The sequence below is a fragment of the Cynocephalus volans genome, chromosome 1 (assembly GCF_027409185.1).
Source record: "Cynocephalus volans isolate mCynVol1 chromosome 1, mCynVol1.pri, whole genome shotgun sequence".
NCBI lineage: Eukaryota > Metazoa > Chordata > Mammalia > Dermoptera > Cynocephalidae > Cynocephalus > Cynocephalus volans.
In genome coordinates, this window is record NC_084460.1 from 69,115,657 (window position 1) to 69,133,805 (window position 18,149).

At 36.2% G+C, this 18,149-nt stretch overlaps 1 protein-coding gene across 1 annotated transcript in view; it reads right to left on the reverse strand.

Moving 5' to 3' along the window:
- CSMD1 (CUB and Sushi multiple domains 1) overlaps nt 1-10,151 on the reverse strand; it is a 1,614,989-nt gene extending 1,604,838 nt beyond the window's left edge. Inside the window, exons 1-2 of the mRNA XM_063099815.1 lie at nt 10,079-10,151; nt 9,435-9,651 (exon numbers count right to left, since the gene is read on the reverse strand). Coding sequence (XP_062955885.1) covers nt 9,435-9,651; nt 10,079-10,151 — 290 coding nt within the window. The remainder of the gene's footprint in view (nt 1-9,434; nt 9,652-10,078) is intronic.
- Nucleotides 10,152-18,149: the final 7,998 nt, after the last annotated feature.

Consider the following 18,149-nt stretch of genomic DNA (forward strand, 5'->3'; position numbering starts at 1 on the left):
AATTAGGGTCAGTGACCTCAGGTTAGGAAGGGCAGGGCACAGATCAGGGCTGAGGAAGTTCACTCCAGCACGCTTCACCGGAGCTCAGGTAAAGACCCCTGCCCACCCTGCCTCACTCTGCAGGGCAAGCAGGCCCCAAAGAGGTCTGAAGCCTGTATTCACCTACATCTCAAACCCTGAAGCCCTGAGCAGATTTCTGAATTCTGCCTTAGTTAATATTGCAGATTATAAGAAGTAAGCAAGGGGAGATGTAAGCTAGAAAAAACCGGATTTAAATATTTGCCTTTTTGCTTATTTTTTTTACTGCATTTAGATGTAAACAAAGTACATCACATTTCTAAGTAAAGGGATAGGTAATTGTGTTTGTTATGGTTAAAAACGAGTAGTATCATATTTTAAGTAAAATCATATTCCTTTTTTTTAAAAAAATTGTGTATTAAAAGTAGATAACTAACATATTCCTTTTAAAATTATTTTGTAAACAACTAATCCATTTATTCAATTACAATTCATTTGTTTACATATTCTAAGTGCTTGGCTACTGTGAAGAATAAAAAGTTAAACCAGCAGTAAGCTTTGCTACTTAAAATGAGGGGTAGCAAGAGGACAATAAGTAAATCTTAACCTTAAAAATTAATCATTTAACTACAAATCTGGTCATCCACATAAAGCTCATTTAAAATCCTGAAAATTCTAGGAAATCTGATTATTTATAGCTCTTTATTGCTTATTAACATAGTTTCCCAGTAAGTCATTTTAACAAACTATTTTTACAGATTCACTACCATGAAGAAGAATAAAAATCAATTAATATCTTACTGACTTTTTGACACTGTTTCATTTCCCAGAAACCAAGGACTGAAAAAAAAATACTTTTATTTCCTTTTGAGAGACAATGTGAAAATGCTTTTTGATGAAATTTGATTATGCCTAATACTATGGAAAACACACTTCCTTGCTGACACAATCCCAGATTCCACCTCTCATTTCAGGTCCCTTCAATTAGTTCAGCAACACCTCAGTGTCTGCCAGGTTACCACACCCTGGCACAAATGTCACTGTCTCCCCATCTCGGCTAGTTCTAGTTTACACAACATAAGCAGACACGGGTATACTTCAGGTATAGATTGATAATTACAGATGTTGCTATAAATCAGAGATGTTCATCCTGGGCATCTTTGTCATTTTATGGCAGATAATTCTTTGTCATGTGAGGCTGTCCTGTGCATTGCAGGGCATTTATCAGCATCTCTGTGGTGTACCTAACAGATGTCAGTAGCACTCCCCACCTGCTATGATAACCCAAAATGCCTCCAGACACTGCCAAATGTCCCTTAGGACATAAAATCACCCTTAGTGGAGAAAGACTGTTATAAGTATAGATATATGTTAGAGAGAGAGAGACAGACAGACGGACAGACAGAAATGTAACAGACTATAAGAATTTCAAAGACAGAGAACATGTACTTAACAACAACAACAAAAAATCCTCCCTTACTCCTGGCCTACCAGGGACACTAAAACAGCCTGCTTTTTCTGAATTGAGGCAAGATTTTATTCTGATTAAAAAAATTACATTGGCTGCTGAAAAGCCCTCTGAGAGCCCTCAGGCGGTTTAGATGCCCGAGTTGAGCTCCCCATAGCCCCGTTGAAATCACTGCAATGTGTTAAAATGATACACAGTTCAGGAAAACCTGAGTTCCCACTGTTATCTAGAATTCCCCTGATGGTGGTTTATTACGAGTTATTACACAGCTTATATTAAATAAGAATAAAAACTTGAGAGAAATTAGACACTCTGACATTGTGTTTATATTTACATGTAAAAATATATCTGAGGGAACTTTTTATGCGACTAAATAAAGATTTCATTTATTATTTTTTATGTTATCTTACACAGTGTAAACATTTTTTGTGGCCCTTTACCAATTTCTCCCTAACCCCCTTCTTCCTTTTACATACTCTAATTTATACTTAACCACTGCATTGATAGACATTTAAACATTCTTGACTTTTTAAAAAAATTATCAAAATGAATCAATAAACGTCCCTTTACATATATTTAAATATATTTGAAGATATATTTGTAGAATAAATTCTTAGCATAAATAAATTCTTGCTGGATGGAAGAGTTTGTAATTTTTTGTGTTTGAGAAAAATTTCAAAATTTTCTTTAAAAAATTGCAGCAGTGTAATACCCTACCAACAGGCTATGAAGATGTTTGTCCAATATCTTCAAAAACTCTGAGCTGTCAAAATTTAAAGCTTTGCCATTCAGAATGGTGAGCTATTATATTGCATTGTTGTTTTAACTTGCCTTTAATATACTTACTGCCATAAATTTTTTTCTTTGAACTTCTTGTTCATATATTGTACCTGCTTTTCAATTGAAAGATTTGTTTTATTTTATTATAGTTCTAAAATTGCATCATATAAATTAAGGAAATCAGCTCTTCATTTTTCATACTTACTTTAACTACTTTTTCTCAATTTGTCCTTTGTCTTTTGGAAGCCAAATTTTTTACTCATTTTCTTTATAATTTCTAAATTATGTGTCTACCCTAGAAAGATAATTAGAACATTATTTTAGTATTTTTATTTTCTATATTAATGTTTAAATTGACGAGGCAACATATTTATTTTGCTGTAAGTAGTGAAGTCAAAAATTAATATTTCATAAAACACTATCTACTTTCAGGTTCTTTGACCAGATCCAAAAAATATCTTCGTCTGCTAAAAACAGAGTCATATTGCAAACTACTTGGCTGTCTTCTTGTTCTTCTTTGCTCTTTATAAATGTCTGAATGTCTTTCCTGAAGTCTTACTTTCACAATAGAAATTTCCTAGAAGGTGGGAGCTATTTGAATGTTTTTTCTACGACACATGTATTTATGAATGCCCCAAAGACTTGTCTGCCTGTATTATTATTTTACCACATCCAAAATGGCCAAGATATGGAAGTGAACCATTAATTTTTGGCTATAGCAGAGCACATCACCATGGCATGATGAGGTAGCAGTCAGAATTCAAATACATTTTAAAACTTGTTGGAATGTTGCAAACATAATTCTTATTATCTCCATTAAATGCTTTATTATTTTATCTCTAGGATTCTAGTTACTAGTAGTATAACACTTGTTAAAAAATATGAGTTTTGAAAATATATATAAACTTATATATGTAGTTGTTCTCGACCCAAATTGTGCATAAAGTCACCTAGGGAGGGGACAATTTTATATGTCCATGTGTAGGCACCAATCTCATCCTCGATTTCTGATTTAATTGGCCTTCTCTTCCTCTCTAGCCAACTGCAAATAATCAAATTAAAACCAACCAAACAAACAAACAAACAAAAAAACCCCTCAAACTTACTCAGTAAGTACTAAGCTTCCCCATGAATTGCTAAATTAAAGCATATGTTAAAAGCAATTTTGAAGAAGTATTGAGGAAAATTATGTTTCGTATCATCATCCTAAAGTCTGTATGTAGAACAGTGACAAAATCCCATGATTATGGGAACATTATAAATTTATATGACAGGACCAAACACCTCCACTGTCCCCCTTTGGTGTCCTCATTTTAAGGTGCAATAATCTGTTTAATCTTTTTTTTTTTTTTTTTGGGTTTTTGCTACATAGTTTCTTTCTTTTATTGATTGCACATATCTGCGGCGTACAGCACTGAATATCAATACCCGTATGCAATATGTGATGCTCAACTCAGGATAATTAGTATATTCAACATTATACAATGTAATCATTATTTGTGGCTCTTTACCAATTTTTCACCAACCCTCCCTCCTCCTCCCCCTTTCTCACTTCTGTTGCCTCAGTTTTGTTCCCTCCTTTTGAAAGTTCAGTGAATTACTGTGATTGTTGTATCTTTTTTATATATTTATTTTTTTTAGCTCCCACTTATGAGTGAGGACATGAAGTATTTCTCTTTCTGCATCTACCTTATTTCACTTAATGTAATTTTCCCCAAGCTCCTTCATGTTGCTGCAAATGGCAGAATTTCATTCTTTTTTTCTTGCAGTTGGCCAGTACAGGGATTTGAACCCGTGACCTTGGTGTCATAAGGACAACTGACCTAATCAGTCAGTCCTTGAAACTTTTTTTTTTTTTTTTGGTAGCTGGGCAGTTTGGGATCTGAGCCCATGACCTTGGTGTTATAAGGCTGCACTCTAACCAACTGAGCTAACCAGCCAGCCCTCACTCTTTTTTATGGCTGAGTAGTATTCCACTACATATATACACCACATTTTCCTTAACGAGTTGTCCATTGATGGACACTTAGGTTGGTTCCATATTTTGGCTATTGTGAATAGAGCTGCAATGAACATGGGAGTGCAGGTATCCCTTAGACTTGATTATTTCCATTCCTTTGGGTATATACCCAGCAGTGGGATTGCTGGATCATATGGTAGTTTCATCTGTAGTAATTTGAGGAAGCTCCATACTGTTTTCCATAATGCTGTACCAATTTATAGTCCCATAGCAATGTGACCTGCATGTTCAGCCAGCACAGGGTGAGGGAGGACCCCAGAACTTGGGGTCATGCCACAACACTCTCGGCCGGGCAGATCACAGCAGCCCCGTAGGGATTTCTAAGCCTCAACTGGGCTACTGTGATTGACCTGGCTGCCAAGTGCTCAGGCTACCAACATCTCTCAACCCCCCAACTTCTGTTCTGGGGTCCTCCGTCACCCTGTGTTGGCCAAACATGGAGGTCGTTCTTTTCAGGCTAGACCACGTGGCTGGCCAAATGTGATTAGGTGTCAAGACTGGTGTTTGACATCACTATGAGGCTAGAGTCCACACAGAAGCTTTTACACATGCTTCTTCCTATGATTATCGGAGTCTTAATTGGGGCATTCGTCACCAGCCAAGCTAAAAATAAAATGGTATTTTATTTTTCCTGAACCATTGATCTGTGAATGGCTCCCTCAGGGCCTCATAGCAACAATGGAGACAAAGGTAGAATCTAGGAAATGCTAGATTTCTAGCCTAATATGATCATAATGCAACAGAGAACCTTTCTTAGCCTTTACAAGTTTGTAAGTTCTAAACATTACCAGATATAGTAAATATTACGTAGGTTTCTTAGTTAATGTTTAATGCATTTGAACACATTACAGCCTAAAAAAAGGGGAAAATACTGTGATATTTTAACAACATTTATTCATGATTTCCTGATTTTAATGGCCCTATTACATTCATCTCTAACCTCTTCATTATCATCACTGCAGAAAATCAGGGGTAATTTTGTAAAAGTTAGAGAAAGTTGAGATAACTGCCAAAGCTATTTTCCTAGGCCTTCTATTCTACAATAATCATGAAATAATATATCCTGATTTTCCACGTTTGCGTGATACAACTTTCCTTCACAGGTTCTGAGTTTCTAATAGTGTTTCTTTTCAACCTTTGATATTATAATGTTATCACAGTTGGAAATTGATGTCAACTTCAATTATTTTCTTATTTGGGACAAATAAATACTACTTCAAACTAGAGGATGTGTGCTGGATATCAGTCACCACATGGGACGGTCACCACGTGCTCATCTGAGAGGGAGCTGCATTGAGTCATGTTGGGTTATGGGCACAGAGGCAGGGATGTGTGGCCCTGACTCAGGAACACTGTGAGCCCAAGTCACCCACACAGATTTATGGACTGTTTGAAAATCAACACATGCTTTGATTTTGTTTTGTTTTTTACCTTAGAGTGCACAGGTGAGATTTCCTGAAATAAATATAATGTGAAATGGGCTTTGAAAAATAGGTATCATTTAGATGGGCAGAAGGAAGGGTGGGGAAGCAGATGAGACACACATAGTCTCTCCCAAGGTCAGATTAAAAAGTGACCCATCGGTCTGTTCAAATGAACAAGAAAAATTCCACAGGGAACAAATGGGAGAGATTGAGGCCAGGATGGAGGCAGTTCGCAGAGCTCCTTCCACGAGGGCCATGTTTACTGGAAAGGTTTATCTTTCCAGCAACACAGGCCAGGGGGAGGACAGCAGCAGGTGTTGTGCATTGGGGGAGGTGAGCCTGGAGCAGGAGTGACATTGCGTCAGTGCATTGGTCACCAGGTCGACATATGACAGAACACTGGGTTTCACTGGAGCATTTTCTGAGAGCATCAAAACAGGTTGTGGTTAATGAAGAGATGTTGAAAAACAAATATTTTAGTTTGGTTACTACATGGTTGGACATCTGTGGAGATTTGAGAAGCAAGAGGAGGTGCAGAATCAATAAAAGTCAGAGTTTTAAAAAATAGCAATAATCTGACAGCTCATAAAAATCAATGAAGAACTATTTGATCCTAAATAACTCAAAGACCAGATTCTTACTTCTAATTTTGAGTCAAATCTTTTCTCTTGTGCTTCTCAAGAAAAGCCTTATTTCAGCTTTCTACATTCACATAATAAAATTTAATTTATTGACAGGGGCACAAATATATGTGTTGTGGGTGTGTTTGCATTAAAGAAATAATCCAACATAATAACACACTGTAGATTTGTTTTTAACTTTAAAGGATTTTTATGTACAGTAAATAATATATTCTTGACTAAAATTCAAGTTATGTAAATATCAGTATTTCTAATATCTAAATTCTATGTTTCTTGGAGATTAAATCTACATCATAAGTTTATTTAGAAAAAAATCTTTACTGTGGTTAAACAAATTTTTGATAATGAAATGCTTGAGTTGTTTAACAATATAACTATTATAATTGTTTAGTTAAATATTATAATTGTTTAGTTAGTACACATTTTGAGCTACTATACACAGCTTTTGTGCAGCAGTAAAAGAACAACAGACCACGACAGCTCTAAATAGTGACTTTGGTGACAGCTCCGTAGATCAGCAGCCCTACATCAACCCTCTCACAAAAGTACCCTTCCTTTGAATTTCAGAGCTGCTTTAAGTGTTCTTAGCTAATTGTGTTTGACAAATAAACAACTGCTCCAAGATATAATAGGGAAACAAATAACATTAGAGTATTCCCCTCCCCTATTAATCAGAATTTGGTAGTATTTATAACTACTTTGCCTTTCTACTGATGCTGACTATTGAAAGAGAAAGCACTTTCTCACGTTTTCCCTGACAGTACTCACCTCGCTTTCACATTGTTATTTATTCAAAATTTATATTAGTAAAGACCCATAGCACTTAGTAGTCTTTGGTAGAATTCTGATTTTTGATACATTTTGCCTATTTGCATTATGATCCCTAGAACAGTCCCCAAAATAGTTACTGTGCACCCATAGAATATCTCCTCAGAAAAGCATTCTACGTATGGAGTTAAGAAAAAGAATTATGCAATTTAATATCAAGATGAAAGCACTCTTCTACCCTTAAAAACAAAAGACAGGTAGAAATATGACATATTGTCTTTTGTCTCAAGTGAAAAGTTATAGGTCACTTAGTAATTCATATGAACCCAAGTAGTCTCTTTCTTATCAATTTTTCTTGATTCCTCCACCAAAACTATCTAAGTAAAAGAACCATGGTGTTATATGTATAACTCACTAATATTTATAAAGGTCTCTAAGACATAGATGTCAATTTACATACAATTCCCTGGAATCACAAAATAAAATGCAATGAACCTAATTATTCTAATCCTAATATTGATCCTGTTACAATACTGAATATGGTAGGAATGATGTTTTATAAACAACACTATGCACATTAACACTATGTATAAAATGATCATAATACCACCATAAGAACATAAGAAAATAAATTGTTAAGAGAAAAGGTAATCATTCAAACTAGCATTAAGACAGTTTTCCTACATGTGAAAAAATTATAGGATGGAAATATTAACAGAAAGGAAATAAAGTATTTCTTAAGAGTACATATTTACTAGGCATTTTTTAATGGAAAGAGAAACAATTACTTTTAGCACAAAGTCATATGCATTGATATTTGAATAAACTAGATTCACTAATTCTTTTTTATCTTGTCTCTGCAGTTTTTCTTAAGGTTTATTGCTCTTACACCATACCTCTATTCTCTAGTAGTAACAGTAATTGAGAATAAAAATAAGTAAGTTACAAACATGTAGAAAAGCTGGAGTGATGATAAGAAATCTGGCATCAAATTAGCAAGGATTGCACTCGTTTATGTAAATACTTTGTTCAAGCATCCAAATGCAGGACCATAGATGTTGCACAAGTTTACATAACTGATTCAGAAAAGAGATAGTCATTGTGAAGCAGAGGACAGAAGTGAAAAACATGTTTCCAAAAAAGCCAACAGATATTGTACATGACCCACAAAACCTAGAAAGTGTTTCAGATTTGGAAATGCATAAAGAAAATGCAAATGAAATATATGTCCATACACATTAAAATAATATATTTTATATTTAGTGTATTAACCATGTAGTTAATATAATTATATACATACTAACATATTAACTAGATGTACAAATAAAATTTTGTTTTCTGCAGTTAGAGATTTTTTTCTTGTTCCATGACATCATGAATAAAATATGTGATTTTTATGCATATTACTGTTGGCATTAACATCAATACTATTTTATTTATCTATGCAGTACAAACCCTTCTGCCTACTGCCAATTTTTCTACAAGCCTTCATATATTGAGCAAACTTAATCTCTAATAAATGCATAATTTTAAAACCAGAGGATAAAGGCTTGTTTTGCAATATACACATACACACACACACACACATATATATATACATATATATATATATATATATGTTTATCAATTTAGTTAAGAAAATCTGATCACTTTGAAAGGATATTCCTGCTTCCTTTACCAAATTAAAAAAGAAAAATGGATATAGTTGTGCAGGTACAATTTCTTTCATGTTGACAAATTAAAAAATGCAATTTAAAATTATCCCAGAAAATATTTTTCTTTCTTCACTGTAAAATTCATAGATTGAAAGAGAAAATCAATGGTGAATATACCTTGATTGTCTAAACCAAAAGTTCTCCAGAGAATGCACTGTTCTTGAATGTTCTTGCCCCACCCATCTCCTGAATTCTTTTTAATGAATGCATTTTCCGACAATATAAAGGTTCATTTAGTTCTTGTCTAAATTATACTTATGCATTTATTTCTGTGACTTTTCTCTCAAATCCACAGTTGCTTACAAACAATGGAGTATTGTAACTTCTGTTAAATTACCTCAACAACACTGATTCACAGATCTTGAACAATTTGATATCTACAGATGAAGTCAATGTTTGATTCCAGCAAGAAATTGCTTTAAGGTGTGGGGAAAAAATGTGTACAATTTAAAAGAAATCTATAGTCTTTAATTTTTCTTTATACTAACGATATTTTTCTTTTCTGATAATGAAATTCAAATAGTAATTCCAATTAAAATTCAGAATCTGAATATTCAAACAGCACTACCTAATCTATAACATGAAGAGCCGATACTTTACCTCACTTTTAAATTTCCTTGTTGGGGCTGTCCATCGTAAACCGATAAAATGTCAAAATCTTCTTCAAGAGCAAAGGTATGAAATGACAACTGTATCCTATTGCGCTCTCCTGTGATTATTATCCAGGTGCAGTTGGCATAGTTAGGATAACCATGGGGAAACCCTGGGCTCTCAATGGTGCCATTGGGACCCTGGACCAAGCCTCCACAGTTCTGACCTGGAAAAGAAAACATAGAGAACAGCATATTATTTTGACCGTCTTTCATCTGTAATTTAAAAAAAAAAATTCTAACCATTTTGGTCAGTTTTTATCATGACTCCTTTTGTGATTCTCATGCACAAATATCGAGAGATTAAATTGCATCAGTGTTCTGAAGTGATGAAAGATCGGGAGAGGACACAAGAACAACAAAAAAGATGAAAAGGAAGAAAAATACACTACATTCGGGAACTCATAGTACAAACTTGGAGGAAATTTTTCTGTCATTTTCAAACACAGCTTCATCAATACCAGACTTTAATATACGCGGAACAAAGTTGGTGCGTACTATTCACGGAGTATCATGCTGAAAACACTCTGACCACAAGTTCCTTGTTGGGGAAAACTAAACTACAGACAAAATAAACATGATAAAACTGCATACGTACAGGCACACATGTATTGGTGTAGCCAAGTGACTTTAATCTGTGGTAATACGAGTAGTTGGGGGAAACCATGTCAACTATTGCTTCGCCCCTATGCTTCTACTTTGCAGAAGAGTAATGCAGGCCCGGGGGCGCTTATCTGGTTAAAGGACGAGGTATACACAAGAAAAGTTAAATGATGCTCAAAGGAAAGAGCAGCCCAGCAAAACGAAGACTAGAAGTGCTTTCCACCAGCAGCGTCTTCCGATTTAAGCTGGACTTGATGGAGGAGAAAGTGCGTATTGAACGATGGCGCGATGGAAGAGAAGGCTGAGAGTTAGAAACGCGCGGGGCAGGCGTGAGCCTTCCCTGGGCAGTTCTGCAGGCCGTTCCACGCTACACTCAGCCCGCTCACTCTAACCTCCCTTCGGCTGGTGGAATTGCGATTGCTCTTAGTGTTTAAGATCCACATTCAAGGGGTGAGGCGCAGGTGAGAGAGCTGGCTCCCCGGCCAGGGCTCCCTGGGGCTAACCCTGGGCTCCTCCGGCAGGTCCCAGACTCCAGGAGCGCTTCCAAGGAACAGACCCCTTGAGTAAACTGCAGGCCCCGGGCTTCCTACAGGGATCATCTGCTGAAAGGAAGCTTCTGAGAGATTAGTAGCGGCCACACACCTGCCCCACCAATTATGTCCCTACCACTAAAGCAACCGAAATCTCCCCTCCCCAGCCAGCCTCACTGCCTCATTTCCTCTGTAAGTCTACGCAACCATGCCACCTGTCAGGTTACAGTAATAGCTACGCCAGTTGTCGGGTAAGACAAATCATAACTAAAGCCAAAATGTTTCATTATCTTAGTTATACTAAGTTTCCATTTATATCGTCAGAACTAGGGCTCAGACCCTTCAAACCCATTGTACAGACTGGGTCACCAGACCCCTCACATGCCTGGCTGGGTCCCCAGACCCCTCACACGCAGGTCCATGCTAGGTAATTGGGAAAGATTCTGGGAGCTGTTGGCAGACGACACGAGCTCAGTCCTCAGCAGCAGCAGCTTACAGGTCTAGCAGCTTACAGGTCTGATGGTGGCGGTGGCCTCTCGGAGGCTCCCGGGGACACTGACAGCAACAGCTTGCAGCAACAGCCTCCAGCAGCAGTAGCAGGCTCCCCATGGTCCCCCTGGGGGCATCCCAGGAGTAGGGGGCAGTGTGGATCAGAGCCACTCATCCTTTATACTTAAGTCCTTAACCTAGGACACCCGGGTACACATGTGCAATTACATTAGACAATAACCAAGGAGCACCTGTGTGCACATGTATAATTACATCAGATGCTGGGCAAGATTCTGAACATCTGAGGGGCCCTGACCATTTTCCTATATTTTCACAACAACCTCTCTGCTGCTCCTGGTCCTTCACCCTCCAGCCTTTGCACCATGCTCCCCTACTCACCGTTTCTGTCCACCTCTCTCCCTACATAACTCCTTCCATGGACAAGCTTTCAGTAACATGCTAATTTGGTCCCTGTGCTTGTGTGCATTTTTTTCTGTTCAATTGCCTCTAACAATACACCTGCCATGGCTATGCCTGGGTCAATCAGAATGAATGAAAAAGAGCAGAGACTAAGATGAGGACACATAGATTCTTTCAACTGCCCCAATGAACACACTTCACTTCTTTTCAATTATTGCCATCATGTGACAGAACAAAATAGCTCCCCTCCAATCTTCCCAACATTTCCTCCGTCTGAGGTCAGCTACTTAGTACCTCCTGACAATTGTCTGCAGTGTTTCATTCCTGCTTTTTCTGGCCATTTCCCACCAGTGTGTTTTAAATGTATTTAAATGTTTAGATAATAAGAATATTAAGAATGTTTTGAAGGAACCTGGGCGTACTCAGATTATTTCATGCAGTGTAAGTACTTGAACACGAGTATTATCTCAGCCTTTATTGTTGAACTGCAAACAGAAAATTATTTCCAACTACATTTTATACGTTTAAAAAAATGCACAATAGTAGGTCTCAGTGAACTCAAATCTTTTACAGTAAAGAATATGAGCCATATCAAATGCTTCTGGGAGTTAGCTAAATCTTAATCAAAGAAGATTTAATGAAAGGGATTTATGAATTTAAAACCAAAAAAACTAATAAAAAGTCCATTTTCCACTAAATTTAAATCTAACAATAACACTGTAACAAGTAGATAATAAAGCTGTGGGGTTTTGAAAAGTCTTTTTAAAAAATGGCTTTTCTGGTTTATCTAGCAATTCTTGCTTCACAGAAAATCCCCAAAAGTAAAGACTTGATTATAAATTGCAGAAAAGAAAATAAATTCAACAGAAAAATGACAGCTAGAAAGTAGTTATTACTATAGACCCATCATGTTGAATCAGATTATCAGATATTAAGATTCTCCCAAGAAATAGCATTTCAGGCTGAATTTAGGGTACCAATCAGCACAATGCCTTTTGCAGAATGAATCAGATTTGATCAGTAGATAGACTTTTCCACAATCCCTGTTAGAAACTTTGGGAACTGCTCAAAAATTCTTAGTGGAGTGACTCTCATCCTTGGCTGTACATTGTAATCAACCAAAAAGTTTTAGAGTATTGATGCCTAAAATAGATTCTGATTTATATGGTCTGGGCCAAGAATATTCAAGATGATGCTGAAGAAGAACAAAACTGGAAGTCTTATGCTACTTAATATTACATCCTATCATAAAGTTAGAGTATTTAAGACAGTGTTTGGTCAGCATAAGCCTAGATAAGTAGCCAGTGAAACAGAATAGAAAGTCAAAAACCCACAAAGATGTAGACTCTAGATTTATAACAAAGGTGGTATGCCTTTTCCTCTTGGTTCGTATACTCTAATGGGCACTTGCCTGCTAAACAGTACTCTCAAATATTCTATAAATGTTTTCTTTTTAAATAGCTTACATCTAAGCTTCATTTAATGTTATATTTAAATACAGCTTCAAACAAGCAGATTATTTTAACTGTCAAAAAATTGTAGTGGACAAACATTTTTAATGCTACAAATATAATTTTATTTTAACATGTTGCTCAACATGAATAAATCTTGATTCCTAACTCACACTACATACAAAGATTAATTTCAGATGAATTGTTAGACATGAATGTAAGACAAAAAATAACACTTTCAGAAGACAACATAAAAAAAACTTTATAACATAGTGTAAATATTTTTTAAAGTGAACATAAAAATGATCATAAAAAGGTTTAAAAGAAAATGCAAAAAAGATAAATATTTGCAAAACATATATTCAAAAGTGACATATACATAAGATAGTGAATACCCTCACAAATCAGTAAGAAAAAGGCAACACAATAGAAAAAACACAGTAGGTAGCTAGAGATTCAGAATCACAAAGGGATTTTTCTAAAATTGGAAAGAGACAAATGGATAATAACGTAGAACCTCTGAAATGACTCTCAGCCCTGACCACTTTCTCCTCTGGGCCAGAGCCCATCCTGGAAGAATAAGTAAATAGCATTTTGTGCTAAATGAAAAAATACTGATTTCCTTGACCTTTTTTTGTAGAAGCAACAGCCCCACCCTGCTGCAGTTCAAGCAACTTTTGGTTTCCCTAGAGAAATCACGATTTGCCAGCAATTTAGTTAGTATCTCATGACTCATGAAAGTGTCTTGACTTTTACGTTAAATAAAAAAAGTAAAGAATATGAGCCACATTAAAACAATTGTTCGTCTAAGCAATATTACTACAATAGTATTGGCTAGAATTGCTCAGGACAAGCGGTATTGATTCAAAACCTATACTAATGTTGAGTTGAAAATTCTCCGTGATAACAATTACTTTAAAATTGTGGCTCACAGCACCACTATTATCTAAATACTGTTCATGCTTCCTAATGAGCTCACAAAAAGAATGGGTGACACCATTTATAATTAAACAAATCTAATTCTCCCAGTTGATTAGTCCAAGATGTAAAGTTGTTATAATTAATGAACACAAGTAACTTATAGTTTACATCTTTTCTCCTTCTATACAAAAATTCAGTTCAGATATCATGTTAATATATATTCTAAATAAAGATTGCTTCAATGGAATAAAGTATTTGTAATTGAATAAAATAAAGTCATAGATGAATGTATATAGGTTATATATGACATCTGTATAGATGTTTACATATATTTTCTAATAAATATAAGGTATGGGACTTACCAATAGTCCCACCACCGGTAAATGTCAAGGTTGGGATTTTTTCTGAAATGTTTCCAGTGAAGGTTTTAGCCCATCACCCTTGTACGATTTTTTTTCATCTCGGTTCTTATATTCTAATGAGCACTTGCCTGCTACAGAATATGCTCAATATTCTGCCAATGTACAGACATATATATGTATGTACATGTATATAGTACATCCATGTATATACATAAATACTTCTTTTTTTCCTATTGATATTAATTTTTGATTTCAATTATATATACACACATATATAAATTACATACATACCAAAATACATATCACACGGAAATATACACCTGATATTGTACACACAGATACATTTTTGCTGCTATAATCCAAACAAACTCCTATCAGAAATGTTGAACACATGCCATAATTTTAAGAAACTGGTAACTAAGTTATCTAGAAATTAAATTATGCCATATGAAACATCTGGCTTATATCTTAAATAAACAGAATGTTAGGTATAGAGGACTCATACGGAGTTAATTTTTTATAGATTTCTACCCAATTGATATGTCCTCAATACCATAACTTTAAATACAGAGGATTAACTGCTCTTAATTAACTCATTTTAATTCTGTCATGTATTTTTGGAGGGAGGGACTGTTTACAAAATACGTTTCACGTGTGATGTTAGTTGGCCATGAAAGCAGTTCCCCATCGTGATTTTATAGCTGTGGATGTGCAGGTGGAAATAGAATGAGTTGTCCAAAGTCTCTGAGACATAAAGCAGGGTCTTTTGATTGCAAAGTCCATCACTTATTCCACCACATCACAGCTGTGTCACTGTGGACAAACACACTGGAGAATGCAATACATTCTATGCTTCAAGTTTGCTTATCAAATCTTAATGTATATAAAAGTGAATAGCTTAGATTACAAAATATAAAACAGTGACTAAATACAGATACTTAGGAACTCTATACATTTAGGGACTCTAACTTCTGCCCTTTTTTAAAGCTAGTTGATGCACATGGCAGAGAAAAAGTATAAAGTAGCATTTAGAAACTCAAAAATCACTTATAGTCCATTACCAAAGACAATTATTGCTATCATCTTACTGAACACTTTTCTAATCTACACTTAATGGTGTCATATCACATGGTGTGAAATATGTAAGCAATTCGGTTTTGGATTATGTATTTGCTCGTGTTACAGACTGAACAGGAGCCGATAAGAACTGACTCTAGGCTGTGTCTTACTTCGGAGACAACCTAGTCTGCCTGTTGGTGCTGTTCTGTATTCTGAGAAGGTACACGAAGTCACTGCTGCCTGGGGAAGTAGCCTGCAGGAAGAATCCCCCTGGGCCCTGATGATGACAAGACAGCAGTGCCACTCTTGGAGACCTTGAGACACATTCCAGTAAAGTCTGTGCCCTATGACAATTCCCTACTTTGAAAGTCAGACTCAGCAACACTCAGCTGAGAAAATCACATTATGCCCTTATCATTTCTGAGATGAACTCTCCTTTCTGCTTTGACTGTTTCCCACATTTGGTCTGTGCCTCTCCTGAGCTCTTGCTCTTTACTTTGCACTGCTACAGAGTAGCACATACCTTCCATTTCCTAGAATAAGGTATTTGCTGGGATGACTCATCTGTGATTCATTGTAAGCATTTGATGAATGACCATATACATAAACAAATGCCTTCCTAGGTTCCATAGATGGTTGAAATTATTCTGTTTCTCTCAATTCTGGGATGGATGACCTATTCTTAGAGAGTAGTAGAGGTGGATATAATATGTAAAATCTCATGTGCCAGGCACTTGGAATGAACTCTCTCATTTAGCTCTTGCACAGTCTTGGAAGCAAGAAGCAGCCGAGCCTGTGCTCTGCTAGCTATTACAATATTTATTCAGATAATGCTTTGTGATAAGGGAATACCTTTGCTATGCAACACCCCTTTTTGAAAGGAAGTGTTTGGCCATCTGGGGTTATTCCGACATGTAATTTAGTTTGATAACTCCAGAAAGGTGTGGTGCATATTGCTGAGGACGTGAAGAAAGCCGTGCAGGGAAATGACTCTGTCACAGGGAAACAAGTCACATGACCAGGGCTGGACAGGGCCACAGAGGAACGGTCTGGAGATGAGGACTTGGGAAATGTATCCTTGTCTCCAAAAATGTGGCCTGACATCATTTGAAAGAATACAATAATTTTTTCTCATTTTTGGTTTCACTTTCTGCAGTTTCAGTTACCCGCGGCCAAACACAGTCCAAAAACATTAAATGAAAAATTCCAGAAATAAACAATTCACAAGTTTCAAATTGCATGCTGTTCTCAGCAGCATTACAAGAGCTCTCACTGTCCCGCTGTCTCCAGCCCAAGACATGACTCCTGTCTTTGTCCAGTGTATTCACTCTGTCAAAGACACCACACTTTAGTCACTCAGTAGCCTCTTGGTTACAGACCAACTGTTATGGCATCGTGGTGCCTGTGTTCATGTCATCCTTATTTTATCTCGTAATGGCCCCCCCACACACTAGAGTAGTGATGCTGGCATGTTGTTGCAATTGTCTTCTTTTATTTTAAGTTATTGTTGTTAATCTCTTAGTATGCCTCATTCGTACATTAAACTTTATCATAGGTAGATATGTATAGGGAAAAACATAGCATAAATAGGGTTTGCTACTATCCTGGGTTTTGGGCATCCACTGGATATCTCGGAAGGTATCCCCTGAGAATAAGGGGGGCTACTATAAATAGATTTGTGTGTAGACTATGAGCAAAAGCTATATTACCGTCATATCTGTATCTTTCACTGGAAATAGAAATCAAACGGCCTTTATTGTTTACATCTTGTTACAAAAGCCCAGAGTACCACATTGACTTATTAAAAAAAAACACACACACACACACACAATTCGGGGGAAGTGTTTACATATTTATAATACTCAGTGGTAATCCCCATTTATTTCCTATACCCACTCTGTGAAAAATGACAATTTATGATTTTCTCATCTTATATAAATTACTATTCTAATGAAAATTTAGTTAATTCTTTACAACCAGATTTTTGACCTCCGAAGCTTCTCTTATTTGTCATTTTTGTGGTCAAACTACACTCTTAGACCTGGAGGCTTGCTACAAGACTAAAAATTGCCTACTCCTACTGGATGCAGCTATGTAGTAACTCTCAAGGAAAAGAAGATGGTCCATGTGATATTAAAGGAATTTTTCATTTTCTTTAATGACTAACGAGTATGACAGACTTTTAAGTGGTTCCAGAATTTCAGCTATCAAAGGGTGTCAAATTTCAAGGATGGAAATGGAAGTTATCCTGATCAGGTAAGGACTTTTTCAAGAGGTAAACAAATCAAATATGCATTAAAGTCTGCATTATCTTCTACAGTTTCATGGGCTATTTCAGGATCAGCATTACTTGGAAAATGATTAATTGCAGAAAGGCCGTGACTTAAAATGCCTTTCCTAGGAGTTTGATTAAGGTGTTTCAAAATTAAAGTCTTCAGGCATTATGCAGGAACAACATGCCCTGAAGGAAGTTTTAAAAGCATGATATTTCTCAGCACACCAAGAGCTACTGTGGCTGGCAGCCTTAGGGTGTTTACGTAGATTTTAATCCCAAACACTTGTGGGAGATTACTCACTACATGAGAAAAGAAGAAAAGTATAAAAGCCAGAGGCACATAAGCCTGAAAAAGAGCCAAGGAGTCAGGTTCTTGGTACACACTCCTCTGCCGATGAGCCCTTACTCTGCCAATGAAATATGCACACCCAGTTTCTATTGCTCATAAAGGAAAAGAGCTTTTCACCAGTCTGTGCAAATATAAAGAGTAAAATCCTTCTTTATTCTACTAAAATTTGTTCTTATAACCCTTGTAAGTTTGACTTGCTTTACTTC